Below are 22,660 nucleotides of genomic sequence, written 5' to 3' on the forward strand. Positions count from 1 at the left end.
AAACCCACAACAAAACTTTGCCTTCCTTCACCAAAAAAAAAAGCCAAAAAACCAAAACCTCTTTTAAACAAAAACAATCAAGAGTTAAATGAAGTTAAAACGCCTTTTGTTCTCAATCCCATTGCTATAACGCAAAGCGGGATGCTTTGATCATATTTTTCTTTTTGGGATTAAAAAAAAGAGAGAATGAAAGAAAAAATGATTTCCCTTTTTGTTTCCCCTCCCCCTCCCAAAATATCTTCTCCCAGGTAAAGGTTGTGACAGGGAAGGATGGGCAGACTGGTACTCCTGTTGCTATAGCAACCCAGCTTCCTCCAAATGTTTCTGCTGCTTTTTCAACTCAGCAGCAACCATTTCAGGTACTTTTTTCAATGGATTTAAACTCTTGAGTTTCATCCCAGATGATGATGATGATGATGATATAATAATAACATACGATGATCATTATTTTTGCTCAGTCAGATTTGGTATAACTGAAAGTGAAGTCTGTATTCCCCACCCGCTTCCTTCCTCCCAACAGCCCATCCCTCCTCATTTTAGAAAATATGAGCAGTAAAAAACATTTGAACTTTTCAAACGCGTGAGTTTTTCATGGGCTACCAAGAAAGACCTTATTTATTTTATTTTACTTAACTTGTGTCAAAGTTGCTGGCTGATTTCATTAACTTTCAGCTTTTAACGTGTTCTACTTTGGTTTGCTTGTCCTTTGGTTCCTTTGTATGTTCTACTTGGTAACTGTGGGTCTCTCCCTCCTTCCCTCTGTCTCTCTCACTCTCACTCTCTCTCTCTCTCTGTGGAATCTTTCTAAAAAAATTTTTTGGGGGGGGTTTGGCGGTGGCGCCCAAATGCTAACCTCCAAAAACGAGTTCCTTCTTTCTTTCTGGTTCAGCGTGAGTTAGCACATTTTATATAGAGTCCAGCAGCATGCTAATTAGTTGAGAAATGTATATGCATTACAGGATTAATTAATTGTAAGTGCTATGAAGCAAGCATGGGCTTTGCGGCATGTGAATCCATAATACCTTGATTCGGTACCAATAACAATAACAGTAGCATAGTTGGAAGGGAGGTTGGGAGGTCATCTAGTCCAACCCCTGCTCACGCAAGAGACCTGTACTAGGGATTCGAACTACTGAACTGTCAACCTTTCTGATCAACAGGCTCAGTATCTTAGCCACTGAGCCACCTAGTCAGGATCACATAATAACAAACCATGGTTGAGCGTTATAAAAAGGAGATTTTTCAAACCTAGGACTTAGGCGTTTGTTCTTTCTTGCAACCGAAGGTGGATAGCTTTGGCAGTTTAATTTTTAGGCAATGAAGCTCTCAAACCTACTTTGCTCTGAGGCCAGAGAGAAACAGGTAGTCCTTGAGTTACGACATTTCGTTTGGCGACCATTTGGAGTTACAGCGGCACGGGTGGGGGAAGTGACATAGGATCGTTTTTCACACTTGACGAATTGTTGCAGCATCCGCAGGATCACGTGATCAAAATTCAGACGCTTTGGCCATCGGCTTGTATTTATGACCGTTGGAGTGTCCTGAGGTCACGTGATCCCCAATCTTTTGCGACCTTCTGACCAGTAAAGTCAATGGGGAAGCCAGGTTTGCTTAGCCACCATGTGACTAACTTTAACAAAGGCGATGGTTCGCTTAACAAAGGTGGCTTGGAAGGTGGTAAAATGGGGCGAAATTCACTTATCTGTCTTGCTTAGCAACAGTTGAAATTTTGGGCTGAATTGCGGCCGTAAGTCGAAGACTACCTGTACTTGACTTTTTGAGACCATGAGTTGAGTGTACTCCCAAAAGGGCTACAGTGAGACATTTGCGTGTCCACAAGCATGGTCAGGCACAAAATGTCCATTTCCGGTCAGATAAGCCCCGAAACCCTCACCCGATGTTGGTTTATCCTCCCTATAGGACCTCTGGAATCCAAGAAAATAATCATATGTTAGATAACTGCCCTCTTTCCCCCAAAATAAGACATGCCCTGATAATAAGCCCAATCGGGCTTTTGAATGCATGGCAATAAGGCCAAGCGCTTATTTCGGGGTTCAAAAAAATATAAGACAGGGTCTTATTTTGGGGGAGGCACGGTAGATGCTTATATCTTAAATCTTATATTTTAAAATTTATAAATGTCACACAAGGCATCTAGACATTTTAAAAAGTGTTTCTATGACTTGGCACCAGGTTTTTGTTTTTACCTGTTTGCTTTAATAGTTTTACTTATTTTCATTTTTTAAAAATCTTACTTCTATGTATTAATTTTCATTTCTGATTGGGAGCCACCCGGAGTTTGTTATAAGAGGAAAAGCTGTATAAATGTTTTAAATCAATAATAACCAGCAAATTATTGATCGGTAAATAAGACCAATAGAAATGTCAGGTGATGTTGCCTTTCTCTGTTCTGTTTGTTTACTTAGAGTAGGCCGTGGCTTCTCCAATTCAGAAGCAACGGAGCTCTGATTAGTGCAGGAGCCTTTAGGCCGGGAAAAGAGACGTGTGATCTGCTTTCCTATTTATTTATTTATTTGTTTGTTTATTTGTTTATTCATTTATTTATTTATGAAATTTTTTATTGGCTTTTAATGTACCTGAAATAGGTCTAGTAGGAACTCTGGAGATCAATATTCCAATCCTTTGGTTAATTTCTCAATATATGTGTGTATTTGTGTATACACACACACACACACACACACACACACATATACATATATATATATATATATATATATATATATATATATATATATATATATATATATAGTGCATACACTACACACATACATATATACACACACACAGATACAATACATATACATAGCCACAATATATATATATATACACACACGTGTGTGTATATTTGTGTATATATATATTGTATGTATGTATGTATGTATATATACACACACACACACACACACACACATTACACACACATATACATACACAATATATATAGATATATATACATATATACTGTACATACATACTATATATATATGTGTGTGTGTAGGTCTTATTGTCGGTTTTCAATTGGAATGTCTTGGTGACGTTTCGACGAAATCCCATTCGTCATCTTCAGGCTAGATGACGAATGGGATTTCATCGAAATGTCACCAAGACACTTCCAATTTTACGCGGGAGAAAACCTGAATAACCAAAGACTTACATACGAACACCCGCGAAAACCTCAGAATATATAAATATATTTATATATATATATATATATAAAATGTATGTATAAGTGTGTATACACACACACACACACACATATAAACACAAACTGTACTGTGTAGAGGTGAATGGAGAACCGAACTAGATCCCCCAGTGAACTTGACGGGGCTTAGATACTGAATGAATTGAAAGAAGTACTTCTCTTCAAGCTAGATTATTGATTTTATTTTAGTTATCAAATTTATACACCCAAGGCGCCTCAGGGTAGTGCACAACAGTAGATTAAAAAAACCGAAGACAGCTATAAAAGACTATATTAGTAAACATTCTATTTATTATAGATACGTCTTTAAAGTATAATTAGTCAAAGTAAGAGATTTCATGGTGATAACTAGATGGCTAAATAGATGCTTCCTGCTTAATGGCAAAACACTTCTTCCTTGGGTACCAGAGTGGGGAAAACTGCTGCCTTAGCATCTTGCAAAGTATTAAGTAGAATCTTTTCACTGCTTGTTGGGAGGACAAAAATGAGGATGAGCATTTAATCTCATTTCATAGACACATCCCGCTCCTCTAGTACTGTATATAATTCCAAACCCCTTATAAAAATGCCAATGTCCATTGGGCTTCCTAGCTGTAAATATAGGAGACTGAATATCAGTGGCTTAGAAGAAAAATAATAAGACAAGAACTTCATGCAAGACAGGAACTTGCATGACAGGAACAGGAACTTGGAACTGGAGGGAACCCTGTGTGCGTTAAATTATTTTCAGTAACACTGTAATGGCAAATTGCTTAATGTTTCTTCCATAGACAGGAGAATTGACAGGTAATGTCTCTTGCACGATTATAGACGAGAGAAAACAGGAGGCAAAACAACCTATTGAATTTTGGAGAAAGCCACATGTGGATTGAGCTCTTGATAGATCTGTTTGTAATGCAAAATATAGGATCAGTTGATTAGACCTGTAATGGTAGGAAGATGAGAGATTTGAGTGGCGAGAGAGGAAGCTCTTTGCACATTGTATTATTAGGAAAGAGAGACCCAACCAACTGGCACATAGCTCTGCTTTGGGCAGCTTTTATACTTTATTTTATATTGAAAAGGATCGTTACCAAATGGATACAAAGGCAAACCTTCGGAAATAAAAAAATAAGCTCAAGTTCTTTCACTGTAGACCAGCGGTCCCCAACCTTTGGAGCACCAGGAACGGGTTCCGTAGAGAGAGATTTTTCCGTGGACCGGAAGAGGTCTTGCTTTCACGTGCTGCCAGCTTCCCACGGATGGGGCTTCACTTGTGTGCATGGCCCCGTTTCTGGCATCCTGCAGCCCATTCCAGGGACCTGGGGTTGGGGACCCTGCTGTGAACGCTTTAAAAGTAAGGGTGACTTGCCCTTTAAAAAAAAAACCGGTCTAAATAGAAAAACCTGCCTTCCACTCACAGACTGTTGACTTTTCCTGTTTTGTTTTACTGATAGCAGGCGCATGCAGGGACTCCAGTAACGGGAACAGTCAATGCCATAGAAATCGAAGCCTTTAAGAGACAGCAAGCCCTTACATCAGCAGGTATGCCCCCCCTCCTCCTCTTCCTCCTCCTCTTCCTCCTCCTCCTCCTCTTCTTCCTCCTTCTCCTCCTGCAGAACGTTTACGGTCCCTTTAGGCTCTCAACCCAAAGACGGTTTCCGATTTACCCTTCTTTAAAACCCCTCTCCTCCACTTCATCACGGCGCCAAACCATTTGGCCAGTCTCTTGGGATGGAAAAGTCCCATGATGTCACGTTCTCCGCCAGCAGCCATATTTGAGAAATGACATTCTTCAACTGTAGCACCCTTTCATAGCATTTATTTAAAAAAAAAGAAAGAAAAAACCCCACCAACATCAAAATATTTCTAAACTTTCTTTTAGGGCCAAAACCATCTCCTGGCAGGCTTGTAGCAGTAGCACTTAGACTTATATACCACTTCATGGTGCTTTACAGCCCTCTCTAAGCAGTTTACAGAGTCAGCCTCTTGCCCCCAACAATCTGGGTCCTCATTTTACTCACCTTGGAAGGATGGAAGGCAGAGTCAACCTTGAGCCTGGTGAGATACTGAATGAATTGAAAGAAGTACTTCTCTTCAAGCTAGATTATTGATTTTATTTTAGATATCAAATTTATACACCCAAGGCGCCTCAGGGTAGTGCACAACAGTAGATTAAAAAAACCGAAGACAGCTATAAAAGACTATATTAGTAAACATTCTGTTTATTATAGATACGTCTTTAAAGTATAATTAGTCAAAGTAATTTGTCGAGTAAGAGATTTCATGGTGATAACTAGATGGTTAAATAGATGCTCCATGCTTAATGGCAAAACACTTCTTCCTTGGGTACCAGAGTGGGGAAAACTGCTGCCTTAGCATCTTGCAAAGTATTAAGTAGAATCTTTTCACTGCTTGTTGGGAGGACAGAAATGAGGATGAGCATTTAATCTCATTTCATAGACACATCCCGCTCCTCTAGTACTGTATATAATTCCAAACCCCTTATAAAAATGCCAATGTCCATTGGGCTTCCTAGCCGTAAATATAGGAGACCGAATATCAGTGGCTTAGAAGAAAAATAATAAGACAGGAACTTCATGAAAGACAGGAACTTGCATGACAGGAACAGGAACTTGGAACTGGAGGGAACCCTGCATGCGTTAAATTATTTTCAGTAACACTGTAATGGCAAATTGCTTAATGTTTCTTCCATAGACAGGAGAATTGACAGGTAATGTCCCTTGCACAATTATAGACGAGAGAAACAGGAGGCAAAACAACCTATTGAATTTTGGAGAAAGCCACATGTGGATTGAGCTCTTGATAGATCTGTTTGTAATGCAAAATATAGGATCAGTTGATTAGACCTGTAATGGTAGGAAGATGAGAGATTTGAGTGGCGAGAGAGGAAGCTCTTTGCACATTGTATTGTTAGGAAAGAGAGACCCAACCAACTGGCACATAGCTCTGCTTTGGGCAGCTTTTATACTTTATTTTATATTGAAAAGGATCGTTACCAAATGGATACAAAGGCAAACCTTCGGAAATAAAAAAATAAGCTCAAGTTCTTTCACTGTAGACCAGCGGTCCCCAACCTTTGGAGCACCAGGAACGGGTTCCGTAGAGAGAGATTTTTCCGTGGACCGGAAGAGGTCTTGCTTTCACGTGCTGCCAGCTTCCCACGGATGGGGCTTCACTTGTGTGCATGGCCCCGTTTCTGGCATCCTGCAGCCCATTCCAGGGACCTGGGGTTGGGGACCCCTGCTGTGAACGCTTTAAAAATAAGGGTGACTTGCCCTTTAAAAAAAAAACCGGTCTAAATAGAAAAACCTGCCTTCCACTCACAGACTGTTGACTTTTCCTGTTTTGTTTTACTGATAGCAGGCGCATGCAGGGACTCCAGTAACGGGAACAGTCAATGCCATAGAAATCGAAGCCTTTAAGAGACAGCAAGCCCTTACATCAGCAGGTATGCCCCCCCTCCTCCTCTTCCTCCTCCTCTTCCTCCTCCTCCTCCTCTTCTTCCTCCTTCTCCTCCTGCAGAACGTTTACGGTCCCTTTAGGCTCTCAACCCAAAGACGGTTTCCGATTTACCCTTCTTTAAAACCCCTCTCCTCCACTTCATCACGGCGCCAAACCATTTGGCCAGTCTCTTGGGATGGAAAAGTCCCATGATGTCACGTTCTCCGCCAGCAGCCATATTTGAGAAATGACATTCTTCAACTGTAGCACCCTTTCATAGCATTTATTTAAAAAAAAAAAAGAAAGAAAAAAAAAACCCCACCAACATCAAAATATTTCTAAACTTTCTTTTAGGGCCAAAACCATCTCCTGGCAGGCTTGTAGCAGTAGCACTTAGACTTATATACCACTTCATGGTGCTTTACAGCCCTCTCTAAGCAGTTTACAGAGTCAGCCTCTTGCCCCCAACAATCTGGGTCCTCATTTTACTCACCTTGGAAGGATGGAAGGCAGAGTCAACCTTGAGCCTGGTGAGATTCGAACTGTCAAATTGCAGGCAGCCGGCAGTCAGCAGAAGTAGCCTGCAGTACTGCCCTCTAACCACCGTGCCACCGTGGCTCATAATCTCAACATTTAAAGCTCCCTGGGAGCACTGTTGCAAACCGTATAACCTGACACCCCCTCCCCCTCCTCCCCCTTGTGCACTTAAAAATGGAATTTGAATATCACCAGATTCGTCTAAGAGACCCCGAATTGAAGTGGGCCGTCATGGGATGGTTTTTCAGCATCCAGGCGTGGCTTCAGGAGTCCCTCTTCAACAGCTCATGCCAACTGCACAAGGTACTGTGTTGCCACATGCCGGCCGCAGATTAATTTAGCAAAGGGGCTGGGGTGTGAGGGAAGCAGAAGCCTTTTAGAATTTTTTTAAAACAATAATTTGTTATTGAGCTCTCTGGTTCTGCCCCCCACCCCTTTGCAAATTAATGTTTGGCGTGAAGTGGCGTGTTCATGTCACAAAGACACGGGAAATACGAGCTCGAGCGATGCATGCGGGCATGGAAGAAAAAAAAAAACACCACTCATGCACGTTGAGACCAACATAATTCGTTCTGGAACCCCGGTAGTTATTATTATTATTTCCCCCCCCCTTTTTTTTTCTTTTAAACGGACCTTAGTGCCTCCATTTCTCCTTCGTGTTCGGTTTTCGTTTAGCAGCTGCCCGTCGTCCCTTCTTAAGCCGTAGGGCGTTTCATGTAAACCCTTGGCTTCGCGAGGTTTGCTTTCTGCAGGTCGAGTCACTACGCCAACTCCTCCTAATCCGGCGACACGCTCAAGTTGTGTCGATGGTCTCCCTGGCTGGGATACCCCTAATGACTTTGAATTTGCCGGTTCGTGAAGAACCGGTTTGTTTATTTAACTGATCGAGTTTTATGTATATTTTATGGTTTATTTCCTTGAGTTGGCCAAGTAAGTAAATAGATGAACGTTTCACATCTTCACTCTGCCCTGGCATGCCACCCTTATAGGTTTTTGAGCCTTTGGCTCCCTTATCCCAAAGGTCCTTTTTTTTTTTCAAGAGGCAACTGGACTTTCTGGTTTTCCTTGGAAGATGTTTCGCTTCTCACCCAAGAAGCTTCTTCAGCTCTGACTGGATGGTGGGGGAATGGAAGGATTTAAACTCCTTGCAGACAGCTGGTCATTTGCATCCTTTGAGAGGGTGGTTATGGTCACCCAGAGATTTATCTGTGTCATGAGGAGGGATATGACATCATTATCTATCTCCAATCTACAACACAGTCCTTTCAGCAGTTCCAAGAAGGCTCCATGCCCATTGGCACCACTCGGGTGACCCTGAGGACACAGATCAACCTCCAAGTGACCTCAAGGACTCTCTCATAAAAGTCATTTTTTTCAGTGCCGTTGTAACTTTTAAACGGTCACTAAACAAATGGTTGTAAGTCCAAGGACCACCTGTAATGGTTGCAAGTCGAGCAGTACCTGCATCTGCCCTTTCTGGGCAAGCTTGAAGGGGGATCATGTTAATTATTAAGGCTGCATTAATGAATCTTTAATGGTTTAACACAGGGGTCTCCAACCTTGGCAACTTCAAGACTTGTGGACTTCAAATCCCAGAGTTCCTCAGCCTGCTTTGCCTGGAGATTTATCAGGTGTCCTCAGGGTCACCTGAGTTGTGCCAATGGGTGTGGAGCCTTCTTGGAATTGTTGAAAGGACTGGGTTGTAGATTGTAGATAGATGATGATGTCATATCCCTCCTGATAACACAGATAAATCTCCAGGTGATCTTAACAATCCACTAAAAGGATGCAAATGACCAGCCGTCTGCAAGGAGTATAAATCCTTCCATTCCCCACCATCCAGTCAGATCTGAAGAAGCTGCTTGGATGAGAAGCAAAACGTCTTCCAAGAAAAACAAGACAGTCTGTTGCCTCTTGAAAAAGCACCTTTGGGACTACCAGGACCTGGATGACTGAGAGTCTCCACAGACTTTGGCTCCCTTAATTCTTGTGTTCACTTGCTTTGCAGGTGGAATGCCTCCCACCCCTCAAACCGTGAAGCTGATGGGTCAGAAGCAGAGCCAGCAACAGTACGACCCTTCCAAAGGTCCCCCAGTGCAGAATGCAGCCAGTCTTCACACCCCACCGCCTCAGCTGCCCGGTAGACTGCAGCCCACCAACGTGCCCATCAGCTCTCTCCCACCAACGCTGCAGCTGGCGCCCCAAACGACTCAGATGAACGACCCTCCGGTGCAACAAGCGGCGATTCACGTGAAGGCTCAGTCCCAAAATGTGACGGTCACTGCCGCTGCAACTGCTGTGTCCCACGGCCAGGTTCAAGCGCCATCTCAGCCACAAGGGCAGCCGACAGCACACGGACCGGGGCAGATGACACCCTCCCAGGTTGTGGCCTCTCAAACTCCAACCCCACAGCAGGTAGGCAGAGGCGGTTACTTGGCATTTGAGTCAGGGCTGAAAGCCTATCCTGAAGAGTAAAGGCAGGGGTGTCAGACTTGATTTCATGGAGGGCCGCATCAGGGTTCTGTTTGACCTTGGGGGGGCCGGGTGGGTGTGCTTGACGTCACTTCTGCCGGGGGCACCTGTGGTGGTCTGGACGGGGGATCCATTGTCTCCAGCGGAGAAAGGTGAGACCAGGGATAAGGCCAAACCCTTGTCCTCCAGAGCAGAGGTCTCCAACCTTGGCAACTTTAAGACTTGTGGATTTCAACTCCTAGAATTCTGGTAGTTGAAGTCCACAAGTCTTAAAGTTGCCAAGGTTGGAGACCCCTGCTCCAGAGGAGCCTCACCATCCCGCTCAGGCCACGTGGAGGACCCCCGGATGGCAGCGCAGGCTGTCCAGAGCCCTAGGTAGCTGTTCTGCCCTCCCTCGCCTCCATCCGAGTGATGGCTTAAATAGCCGGCACTATCAGCTCTGGCAGCAGAATAACCAGCGTCTGCCAAGAGCCTCCGTTATCTTCCACGAGGCTGGTGAGTCACCCAGAAACAAACTTCAGCTCTTAATCAGTGGATTTGCCTGTTACAAAGAAACACACCAGCTCTCGCTGCCTTTATATCCTGTGGGGTGTGGTTCCATGACTCAGCACTTCCTAGGCCTACCCCACCCTTGCTTCTGTTGTTCCCTCCTCTCCTGCCTACGAAACCTAGGGTCCAGCCATCAGCTGGGTCTGTAGGCGTGGTCTGGGGGGGGGAAGAGTCAGGGGACGGAGGCCTGTTATCTCTTCCACCTGGCCTGTTTCTGGCTCCTGGAGCTGAACCAGGGAAGCCGGTAGTCCCGAGGTAAGTCCTGACGGCCCTTCCCCCTCACTGTCCAAGTCACTTTCTGGCAGGAGGGCCGGCTCGGGGAGTGCAGACAACAGTAGCAGAGGGCAAATGCCCAGCCTGGCTCTCGAGTTCCCAGGCCACTGGGACCCTGCAGCCCAACCCAGCCCCGCTTTCCTGAGCTTTTTGGTCTTCAACATTACTTTGGTATTCAATTCTTTTTTTTTCTTTAAAGATAGAGATATGAATGACCTTGCAAGGTAAAATCTAAAGGGCTTAGGAAAAAGGCAAAACATAGCTAACATTCTTGATTCTCAGTTCGATTAGCCTTTTTTTAAGAGGTCTTGTAAGTACGAGTTTTGGAATATGTCACTCCAAACTCAACATTTACAAGGCCTCTTAAACAAAGATAAAGGCATACAGCTGTGCCAGGTGTACAGGTGTGCAATGTCTCTTAAAAAAGGGATAAAGATGTACGGTTGTGTGATCATGCACATTCTTCCGTTCATGACTAGAGACCTCACTGTGTACAAAAACTAACTTGGACTTAAACTATCCACTGTTCAGATCCAAGAACGTTAACACTTCCTTTCAACAATGGTGAATTTGTGTATTTATGTTCTGTTTGACCCCTACTCTAAAACAGAAAATGGTTTATCCCTTGAAGCTATTTGTATTTCTAATCTTGTATCCTTATTTATATGTCTTCTTTATAGATTACAACTCTGTCTCGTCCCTCATCCGACTCTAACCAAAACTCCCAGCGTATTTCAACAAGTGTGGCTCCTCCTACCCCAAGCAACCCGCCAACTTCTGTTTCAAACCCTACCCCACAAACTACGCACTCAGCCCAAGCCAATCGGTCCTCGCCAGGAACAACTAAGTCAACATCTCCCGTGGCCTCCAAACCCCCAGGGTTGGCCGTGGCAGCAACCCCCAAAACTCAGAACACAACACAAAATACCGCAGCAGCCCAGGATAGCACGCACGAGAAGTTGGCTGAACAAGTGAAGTTGGTGAGAGTTTTTCTGTCTCTTCTGTTGCCAGAGCAACATGTTTTCCTCAACCGATAAGTAGCTATTTACCAACCATCCAGCCGTTTTAATCAATAGGCTGAAAGGTGATGTCCGTGTTCCACGTTTAGGATTTAACGAACATAGTTGGAAGGGACCTTGGAGGTCTTCTAGTCCAACCCCCCTGCTCAAGCAGGAGACCCAATACCATTTCAGGTAAATGGCTAGTGGGATTGATTCATAAGTAAATTGATATTAGATCACATCCTTTGTTTTTATCAAAACACAAAAAATGTGCGTTGTAGCATTTATTTATGTAATACTATACTATGCAAATATTTTATTTATTTATTTATAATTTAATTTCTATACTGCCCTTCTCCCGAAGGACTCAGGGCGGTGCACAGCCATATTAAAATACAGAGAATAAATAACAAATTTAAAAAGAATTTAAAAACAAATATTTAACAGGGCAATCGACTAAAACGGTCTTAGACCGACATAAAACCCCTTAAAATTACAATTAAAATACACTTAAAATACACTTAGGCTAGTCCCACCCGATGAAATAATAAAGTCTTCAGTTCCTGCTTGAAGGTCCGGAGGTCGGGGAGTTGGCATAAACCCGGAGGCAACTCATTCCACAGGGCCGGTGCTGCCACAGAGAAGGCTCTCCCCCTGGGGGCCGCCAACCGACATTGGTCGACGGCACCCTGAGAAGGCCCACTCTGTGGGAGCGCACAGGTCGTTGGGAGGCTATAGGTGGCAGAAGGCGGTTTCGTAAATATTCCGTTCCTAAGCCAATATGCAAAATCCATTCAATTCAATATACTTTAATCCCCCAAATAGACAGGATTGTGGCCAAAATCCTCTTAAAATTAGGATATGGCATCAAAAATAGGGAGTTCCAAAACAAGTCGTTTTTAAAGAATAACTCTAATCAAGATAACAACCAAGTTGTCTTAATGGTTTTGTAATATCTTCTTAAAAGCCTCCTGTGTTGGAGCACCCACAACTTCTGGAGGCTGGTCCTTCCATTAATTAATGGTTTTCTCCATCAGGAAATTTCACCTGAGTTCTAGGTTGCTTCTTTCTTTAATAAATTTCATGCATTTCTTCTTGTCCTGCCTTGGCAGCCACTCAAATACTGGAAGACTGCTATCATGGCACCCCTAGTCCTTTTGTTCATTTGAGTTGGTGTAACCTCATTGAGTAGGGTTATGTGGTGGAATGCAGCCTGGATTCCCAGGAGGGAGGGGCTGCATTCCAGAGGACCAAGAGGCAGTGAAGTTTAGATACTTTGGCTGGGAGGAAGAGGGTTAACTTAACTCCTCCTCAGAAGTCATCAGAGTGTCAGGCCTGGAAGCCATCTTTTGCATTGGGCCTTCAGTCCTGCTGTGGGAAACGGAGGGGGGATTGTATGGAGCCAGGGTGATATATAGTCATAATAACATTCTTTTCTCAGACAGTCAAGGACATCTTGCCCGTGGTGGACATGTGGGTGCAGGGGAAGGGACTTGGGGACTTGGGGAAAACCTGGAAGCTTTCAGATTCGGGTTTTCCCAGATGTGCCAATATGACATCTCTAAGAAAATGGAACTTTGAGGAACTTCAAGGCTCGGAGTCTTTTTTCGTTGGGGGTATTACTTGGAACCCTGACACAGAGTATATCTTTAATGATAGTTGTTTTAATTTAGCAAGGGTTTTGTCTCTAAATGAGGACCATTAAAGGAAATTGCTTAGAAATAACTCTGCATGTTTTCCTTAGTTTTGGAGCCTAAAAGTTTGCTTTGTACAGGTAATCCTCAAATTGCTAACATAGTGTAAGCCGCCCTGAGTCTTCGGAGAAGGGCGGGATATAAATGCAAATTAAAAAAAAAATTACAACCAGTTGTTTAGTGGTTGTTCGAAGTTGCAACGGCAGTGAAAAAAGTGACTTACGACCGTTTTTTCACATACCTGTTGTGGCATCCCCCCTGGTCGCGTGATCAAAATTCGGACACTTAACAGCTGACTTATATTTATGACGGTTGCAGCGTCCGAAGGTCACAGGATCCCCTTTTGCGACCTTCTGACAAGCAAAGCCAATGGGGAAGGCAGATATACCCGACCAAGTTACCAACTTAACTGCAGTGATTCATTGAACAATGGTGGCAAGAAAGATCATGAAATGGGGCAGAACACGTAACAACTGCCTTACTTAACAGTGGAAATTTGGGGCTCAATGGTAATGTATTTGTTCCCTAGTATGATTTGATAGCTTTTTAGTAACCTTGACTATCACTAAGTGTTGTATCTTTTTATTCTTGAAGAATGTATTTTATTCTCCTTTATACTGAGAGCATATACACCCAATCACACTTGGCCAATAAAGAATTCTATTCTATTCTATTCTATTCTATTGATTTCTTCGACTGCATCTTTCGATGTCGCCAGAAAAACCCGCTTATCGTTCTCCCTTGTTTGCTTCTACCAGGAGAACCAAGTTCACCAGCGCATCGCGGAGCTGAGAAAGGAAGGCTTGTGGTCTCTGAGACGACTGCCCAAACTACAGGAGGCCTCCAGGCCCAAATCTCAATGGGATTATCTCCTGGAGGAAATGCAGTGGATGGCAACAGATTTTGCCCAGGAAAGACGATGGAAGATGGCCACTGCCAAGAAGGTTTGGACCGTTGTTATTTGTAATTCTTTAGCAAAGCCCAGAATGAAGAAACATGAAACAAACCAAGGTCCTCACGTGTTTGGACTTTAATGAGCCATAGTTTTCCGCAGGGCGGATTTGATTTAAATCAAGTTTCATTTCATTTCATTTCATTTATTAAATTTCTATACCGTCCTTCTCCTGACGGACTCAGGGCGGTTCACAGCCAACATAAAACAGTATTTATAAACAAACTTAAAAAACAGTATAAAAATCTAATTCTATATGGCTAATACCAATTAAAAATTATGCTAAAAACAATGATAAAACCCCACGTAAAACAATAGTATCCTAGGCCAACCCTGCTCGGTAAAATAAAGAAGTCTTGAGCTCGCGACGGAAGGTCCGGAGGTCGGGGAGTAATCGTAACCCCCGGAAGAAGCTCATTCCAGAGGGTGGGTGCCCCCACAGAGAAGGCCCTCCCCCTGGGGCTCGCCAGCCGACATTGTTTGTCTGACGGCACCCTGAGGAGACCCTCTCTGTGGGAGCGCACAGGTCGGTGGGAGGCTATCGGTGGCAGCAGGCGGTCCCGTAAGTAACCCGGTCCCGTGCCATGGAGCGCTTTAAAGGTGGTTACCAACACCTTGAATTGTACCCAGAAGACCACCGGTAACCAGTGCAGCCTGCGCAGGAGAGGTGTTATATGGGAGCCACGAGTAGCTCCCTCTATCACCCGCGCAGCCGCATTCTGGACCAGTTGATCACTAGTAAAAAGGCTTGATTTAAATCAACTTGATTTAAATCATAATTTTTAAAGAGCAACTGTCATTTCTGTCCCGCAGCGCCTCCTCCTCTGACCCGCTGTTGACTCACCGACAGTCCCATTCACTTTAATGCAGGGGTCCCCAAACGTGGCGACTTTAAGACTTGTGGGCTTCAACTCCCAGAATTCCCCAGCCAGACTGGGTGGGGAATTCTGGGAGCTGAAGTCCACAAGTCTTAAAATCCCCAAGTTTGGGGACCCCCTCTTTAATGGGACGGCTGGTGATGTGGCAGTGATACAACAAGGTGAGGGATGTGGCGAGCAGCAGGTGAGTGGGTGCCCACTATCAGGCGCCACCGTCATGGATCTGAAATAACAGATGCTCTTTAATTGTAAGGACTCATTCTTGCGGGTAGTTAGAATCTTTAATATTATTTGCAAACAAAATGAAGGTTTCCCATTTAGCTTGCAGAGCTTGGATTCATTGAATGAGTTTAGCAAAAATGTAAATATTGCAGAATATACAGCCTCATGCTACATAACTAAGCTCCATTTCATGCTGAATAAACTAAATTATTAATGCATCTTAAATAGAAAACTATCTGTCAGCATCCGCTCGCTACAAGTTTATTGCTACAAGTTTATTGCTTTATACTGTTGGCTGATTTAGGCATTTATTACCTAGCTTGCTACGGCTGTCATGGTTACAGAGAGTGGGGAGGAAAGCAGTGCTGGAAGAGAAACGAAACTTTAAAATGAAGGAGTTTCTTTGAATATGTTCAGCAGTTGGAAGGCGGGCTGATAACAGTCAAGGTTAATAGCCAGAGCATTCCAGAGGGATGAAACCATCGGAAGATGCATCCCATGTGCCACCTAGGGGGAACGTGGATTGGACAAGACTGACCGGGCTACAGGGAGGAGGGCTTGGGGCATATTTCTTATATATGAATTCCACGCCAAATACCTCAGAGCTTGTTTTCGTTTTGTTTGCTTTCAGTTCATACTCGGTAAAAGTACCTTTCTCTACAAACAATGGAGTTGGGGGTTTTCTTTTTTGAGTATTGAAAGGAGGCATACTTGACACTATCTTTGGATAGATTTTTTTTGTCCAAAAGCGTTTTATTAAAATAAATTTGATTTTTAAAAAATCTGATTTAAATTTTAAAAATTCCATTTTTTAATTTTTTTTTTTAAATCGATTTTTATCCACCCTGGTTTTCGGGTTCAAACATAATGGGATCGCTAGCTAACAGGCTGCAAACTGTTGAACAATGGCATGTCAAAGTGGAAGAGATTGGGTAGAGGTGGATCGGGTTGGTGCACAAGATTACATAACCCAAGAGATATCTATTCATATGCAAGTCAGGACACAGATAGCACAACTTTTCATGATCACCAGCAGTGTTTTGTGAGCTGTTTCTGCCGATATTATCCAGGATGCTGAGTTTTGCCACTCCTGAGCAAACCCACCTGTGCATTTTATTCCATGCACACATGGATGAAATACATACAAAGCATCCATTCAGTTTATTCCCAGTCCTTTTGTTCAAGTGAATTGTCAAGAGAACTAACGCAAAGCAAGTATTGATATTCAGTTTAATATTTTAAAACAAAATTCAGATAATAATCTAAAACAGTGGTTCCCAACCTTTTCTTGTTTGAGGCACAACCTTTTCTTGTTTGAGGCACCCTTGGAAAGCCTTTCAAAAGTTCCCGGCACCCTTATAAGGAAATAGATATTTAAAATCTCCGTAGCTCAAAAGTTCCCGGCACCCTCAAAAGATCTCACGGCACCCCTTAGTGCCGCGGCACACTGGTTGGGAACCACTGATCTAAAAGCTTCCCGAGAAGATAATAGGCTAGCATAGAGAGGCATCTTTACACATTCAGAAAAATCTGGCTGGGAAATGCTGGGAGTTGAAGTCCACACGTCTTAAAGTTGCCACTCTCAGGGTGGGAGTGGGGGGGAGAACCCAGTTTAGATGTATTGCTATTGCAATTCCCAGAATTCCTTAGTTAGGAAGAATCACAGGAACTGAGGTATTCTGCAAATTAAAAGTTCAGGCAGATGGTGTGTGTGCTGGTTTGAAGGAAGTTGCTGTAGTCAGTTCTGGATTAGATAAACGTTTGTTATATGGGAGCTTTTGAAAAGTTAATGATTAATGCAAAAAAGAAATAATAGCTGGCTTTTTCATGTGGGAAAAATTTTATATATATATATTTTGTATATATATATATATATACTTTATATATAAGTTTTATATATATATTTTGTATGACATCACATAATGCAACATGAATGTGTGACAAATTCACAAAAGACAGCAGATAAAATGCCAAACGTCAAACATTTTATAGCCGCAAAAGCCAGAGAGCTGTAATAAATTGGTGGAAGACCCCACTGTTTTAGCAATCTTCTTTTTACATTTTTACATTAGATGGTCAGGACAGTGGCTCGCTACCATGAAGAGAAACATCTCAATGCAGAGAGGGCTAAGAAGGAAGAGAAGATCAAGCTAAGGCGCATTGCTGCTACAATTGCCAGAGAAATAGAATATTTCTGGTCTAATATTGAACAGGTAATCTTTCTCTTTCTTTGCCAGTCACTTTTGAAACCCTCGAGCTGGGGTGGGGGGTGGGGATTGCTCCCTGGGACCAGGGGTGAAATGCTACCGGTTCGCACCGGTTCGGGCGAATCGGTAGTGATAAAAGCTACCGGTTCAGGTGAACGGTAGTAAAAAAAATGCTACCAGTTCAGACGAACTGGTATTTCCGACAATCAGCTGTGCAGTGCAATTTATATTCTCTAGAAAGCAGGAAATCCTACTTTCTAGCGAATCTAAATAATGCGGCACAGCTGTTCCCCCCCTCGCTGTGCTACTTACCTTATTAAGCCTTCTTTTTTTGTGCGAAGTGCACTTTTGGCACGCACTGTGCATGTGCACGCACGCAGCGTGTATTTGGTGTGCATTTTGTGTGTATTGAACATGTGCGTGTAGTGTGCTTTTTTTGCACACTGTGAGTGCATGTGCACAGTGTGCATTTGGCCTGCACCGCGCATGCGCGGGCAGCAAACCCGTGGCAATCCGCGGAGGATTTCACCACTGCCTGGGACGGTATTCTGGTGACCCTGGATGTACCCTGGCACCTAGAAATTCACATTTCGGATCCATGTCAGTCCAGAAAAACTGCACGTAGCTTTGACATTAAAATTCCCAGCTTTCTCTGATGTGTGTGCGGATTCAAAGGTTTGCTGAGAATTTTAACTAAAGGGCATTTTGCACAACTGCTGCAGTTCCTTTGTCTGGCAGGAGGGAAGATCACTTAATCCTTACTCAAGGACGTTTTATCTTCCCTTGTTGGTAATTATCATTGTACCTTAAGCAGACAGAAATAACGGGGCTAACTTTGACTGAGAAAGGTGAAAACAGAACATGGGTTACGTGGCTTTGTGATTATCTCTTCCTCTCCTTGGAAGATTCTTTCTAAGGTGAAGAATCTTAGAACCTTAGACCCCCTTACGTGGATGACATTGCTTAGGGCCCCTCAATTCAGTTTCCCTGCCAGGTTTGTCCCAGTGACACGTAAAGTGAATGCAATCATCGTCGTAATTATCAAGCAAGGTTATAAATCTATTTCTGTCTTTCAGGTGGTGGAAATAAAGCTGCAGATTGAATTTCAAGAGAAAAGGAGAAAAGCACTGAATTTAAAAAGGCGTGCCAGGAAAGGTAGTTTCCCTGTCCTTTGCTACAATATGAGGTTGCCATATTGCATACTAGGAAGCTGCAGGGTGGGTGTGTCCTTAGTGCTCTCTGAGCTGGGAGGGGGGGTTTCTTGCAGATGTTTCATTACCAAACTAGGGGACGTCATCAGTGCGGTGTCATTTTGCGTATTGCAAAGCAGGAAGCACGTTCATGTTCAGTGTTGTGACTCCGGCCCGCGAGCCTGTTCTCATGGAGGAGACAGACTCGGAAAGTGAGGGAGAGGAGCCAGCAAGGCCTCCCTCGCCAGGACCCTCTTTGCTGGCACCGCCCCAAGTTCCAGCTGCAGGCCAGGAGGAGGAGCGGACAAGGCCTCCCTCTCCCGCACCCTCCTCCTCCCTGGCAATGCCTCAAGTCCCAGCTGCTGACGATCAATCCTGGGTTGATCTGAGGCAGCGACGCAAAGATAAGCGTGCACAACAGAGAAAAAGGTGTGGCAGGCTCAGAGATTGCTGAGTCACTGAGCCACACCCCACAGGATATAAAAGTGGGTGGAGCTGCCATGTGGCCCTTGTGACGGACAAAAAAGCTCCCAAGGGTGCACTGCAGCGCGGTTGTTGGAGGGTTAACAGACTTTGTCAGTGAGTTTTGGCAACGGATCTTGGATACGAGATAACAGACCCAGCACTTGGCAGGCTTTTGCAGGGTCACTGTCAATTTCCTCAGTTGAAGAAAATCAGGTCTGTAGCAAATAAAAAGACTGGGAGACACACGTCTTTGTGTTTGCTCTGTGAAGTGGGGACGGGGACAGAACACTCAGTGTTAACAGTGGCATTTAAAAGAACTCTTTTTAAAATGGTCAGATCCTGCTGGGCTGCAATGGTCCTGGTGTCCCCTTCATCCTAGCTTATTATTATTTTAACTTTGGGGTGAAATTTAATTTTTTCCCCATTGTTTATTAGGCATGATTTTAAGAGGGAAACTAGATTCTTTGGGCCTCATTTTTAAAAAAAATCTGCCTGAAACCTGTTCACAGTTTCTATGCTCACCATACGTGGTCCTTGTGCTATATATTCTGAACTACAGGTAATCCTCTATTTACAACCCCAGTTAGGATCAGAAGAAAGGTTAGCAGGTGGCAGACTAAATCGATCAGAATAGATAGTCCTCGACTTATGACCACAACGGAGCCCAAAATGTCCATTCTTATGTGAAATTTTGCCCCGTTTTATGACTGTTCTTGTCTCAGCTGTTCAGACAGTCACAGCAGTTGTTAACTTAGTCACATGGTCGTTAAGTGAATCTGGCTTCCCCATTGGCTTTGCTCTTCAGAAGGTGGCAAAAGGGGACCGCGTGAACACCGCATACCGTCATAAATGCAAGTCAGTGGCCAAGCGGCTGAATGTTGATCACGTGACCACGGGAAGGCTGCAACGGTCGTGAGAAAAACGGTCCTAAGTCATTGTTTTCAGTGCCGTCGTGGCTTCGAACGGTCACTGAATGAACTGTCGTAAGTCGAGGACTACCTGGGCTGTCCTTTTATCCATCCTTGCAAAGGGGCCTCTCCAAAACCTTGACCCAAGCCCATTTCCCTGTGGGGAATATGTAACATTGAGACTTGAGACTGTGGAAAGAGTGCAGAGAAGAGCAGCTAAGATGAACAAAGGCCTGGAGACTAAAACATACAGAAAATGGCTGCAGGTTTTGGGTCTCGCTAGTCTAAAAAAAGGGACGTGGTGGTTCAGTGGCTATGACACTGAGCTTGTCTATCAGAAGAACGGCTGTTCAATGGTTTGAATCCCTAGTGCTGCCATGTAACGGGGTGATCTCCCATTACTTGTCCCAGCTTCTGCCAACCTAGCAGTTTGAAAGCACTTAAAAAATGCAAGTAGAAAAATAGGGACCACCTTTGGTGGGAAGGTCACAGCGTTCCCTGCACCTTTGGCATTTAGTCATGCCAGACACATGATCATGGAGATGTCTTCGGACAGCGCTGGCTCTTTGGCTTTGAAACGGAGATGAGCACCGTCCCCTAGAATCGGGAACGACTAGCATATATGTACGAGGGGGAACCTTTACTTTTAGTCTAAAAAAAGGAAGGATTAGCGGTGACATAGTAGCAGTATTTCAATATTTGAGGGGCTGCCACAAAGAAGACAAATTATTCTCCAAGGCACCAGAGGGCAGGATAAGGAACAACGGATGGAAACTAATCAAGGAGAGAAGCAACCTGGAATTGAAGAGAAACTTCCTGACAGTGAAGACAATTAATCAGTGGAACAGAAGTTGCCTCCAGAAATTGTGGGTGCTCCAAAACTGGATGTTTTGAAGAAGAGACTGGACAGCCACTTGTCTGAAATGGTCTAGGGTCTCCTGCTTGAGCAGGGGGTTGGACTAGAAGACCTCCAAGGTCCCTTTCAGCTCTATTCTATTCTAAACGTTATCTTTTCACTGGGTTTATTTTCTTGCTCCCGGCCGAATTGACATGCTGGTTGGTTGGCTTAAAAGGTACCTAAAAAGGCTCACCTGTTTTGCAGGTAAAGACTCGAGACACTTAGAGGACATCCTTCTGGAAAAAGGAAACAAGTCGGTAAGGGATTTTTTTTTCCTCCCGTCTACCTGTTGATAACCCTGGACATACTACATATTTGACGATGATTGAAATTACCATTTTTTCAAGAAGTATATTTAGAGAGTGGTAGATCTGCTGCCAGTAAACAGCTTTCTCATATATAAGGGATATAGTGGGAAGATGGGGAGCCATAATGAAAAAGTGGTGTACAGTAGTGGCCAAAATTGTGGAAACCTTTTGGGAAAAGTATATTTTTGGGGTTTGATGGCTAATAACCCCACTTTTTTTAGAGTTTCAAGATAATCCTATTCCACTGCTGGAATGGCCTGGGAATAGCCCAGATCTGAACCCAATTGAAAATCTATGGAGCCAATTAAAGAAACTTCTTAGTCAGAAGCGACCCAGCAATAAAACCCAGTTAATAGAAGCAATCCTTCAATCTTGGTTTTACATTATAACAGCTGCAGAACTAAAAGACTCGGTTCACTCCATGGGAAGATGTTGTAAGGCTGTAATTCATGCTAAAGGTTGCCCAACTAAGGATTAACTGACGTGGTGATCATTTTTGTAGGGCTTGTTTTTTTTCTGGTGACAATTCTTGTATATCTCGTTTTTTCTACGTGTTTCACTTTTCTTCTTTATACTATAACTGCTATTTTAATAGCAAATCCTTCATAAAAGTTATTGCACTACGTTCTTGATTAAATTATCTTTCCATTGATGTATCCTTTTGTGATACTACTCAAAAAAAAAAGTAGTATTATTAGCTAGTTTTAGAAAATACACTTTTCCCAAAAGGTTTCCACAATTTTGGCCACTACTGCATAATATAAAGCCATTGTTGATCAGTTTCCTTTGATAACCTTTGAAAAAGCAAGCTGGTTAATATGAGGTTACCTATGTCTCAGCCTTTTTCAATAATGTGGTGTGCAGCTGTTTTTCCATTTGGGTGTGGCCCCTGATGGAGATCTTCCCCATCCTCTTCTTCACAATTTGGGGGGGATGTTAGTTCTGTCCTGTTCCTCCTTTGAGGTAGTTAACTCAATAAATCACGCATGAAAGGGCTAGGGGGAAGGACCCTTCTAAAAGAGATGCAAAACATTTATAGATACATCTTCATTTTTTAGGGCTCGTGGTCCTGTAGAAGAAAGAGAAAAGCAAGCACGTCTCTAACAGATGATGAAGGTCGGTCATGGGTGGTCTTCTGATCCGCCCTTTTCAGCTCATCTACTAGTTAGTGTTGCTCCACCAGCGTGATAGAAGATGTGAAACCTGAAACAAAATATCTATAGAGATTCTCGGCCATCCAGGTCATGGTTGTCCCAAAGGTGCTTTTTCAAGAGCTAAACTGGACTTTCTTGTTTTTCTTTGAAGACATTTTGGTTCTCATCCAAGAAGCTTCTTCAGCTCTGATTGGCCACTCTTAGGAAGACAGCAAAGCCCACATTTTGGACAGAGAAGACCACTGGTTTGAAAGAGGGGTCAAAGAGGCCATCTGTGTCAAAACT

The 22,660-nt window shown here is 43.5% G+C and overlaps 1 protein-coding gene across 14 annotated transcripts in view; it reads left to right on the plus strand.

Annotated features, from left to right (window-relative positions):
- Positions 1-22,660, plus strand: part of EP400 (E1A binding protein p400) — a 103,528-nt gene that overhangs the window by 8,622 nt on the left and 72,246 nt on the right. For 12 of the 14 annotated variants that reach the window (XM_058158897.1, XM_058158899.1, XM_058158907.1 and 9 more), the window contains exons 1-9: positions 6,568-6,674; positions 7,400-7,507; positions 9,213-9,619; positions 11,179-11,478; positions 13,952-14,137; positions 17,318-17,458; positions 18,529-18,607; positions 21,118-21,170; positions 22,280-22,337. In XM_058158897.1, the coding sequence (XP_058014880.1) occupies positions 7,441-7,507; positions 9,213-9,619; positions 11,179-11,478; positions 13,952-14,137; positions 17,318-17,458; positions 18,529-18,607; positions 21,118-21,170; positions 22,280-22,337 (1,291 nt within the window). In that variant the 5' untranslated portion in view covers positions 6,568-6,674; positions 7,400-7,440. Of the gene's footprint in view, positions 1-248; positions 360-4,659; positions 4,748-6,566; positions 6,675-7,399; positions 7,508-9,212; positions 9,620-11,178; positions 11,479-13,951; positions 14,138-17,317; positions 17,459-18,528; positions 18,608-21,117; positions 21,171-22,279; positions 22,338-22,660 lie in introns of those variants that run through there. The other 2 variants (XM_058158911.1, XM_058158906.1) reach the window with 2 other exon arrangements.

This window comes from Ahaetulla prasina, chromosome 15 (genome assembly GCF_028640845.1).
Source record: "Ahaetulla prasina isolate Xishuangbanna chromosome 15, ASM2864084v1, whole genome shotgun sequence".
NCBI lineage: Eukaryota > Metazoa > Chordata > Lepidosauria > Squamata > Colubridae > Ahaetulla > Ahaetulla prasina.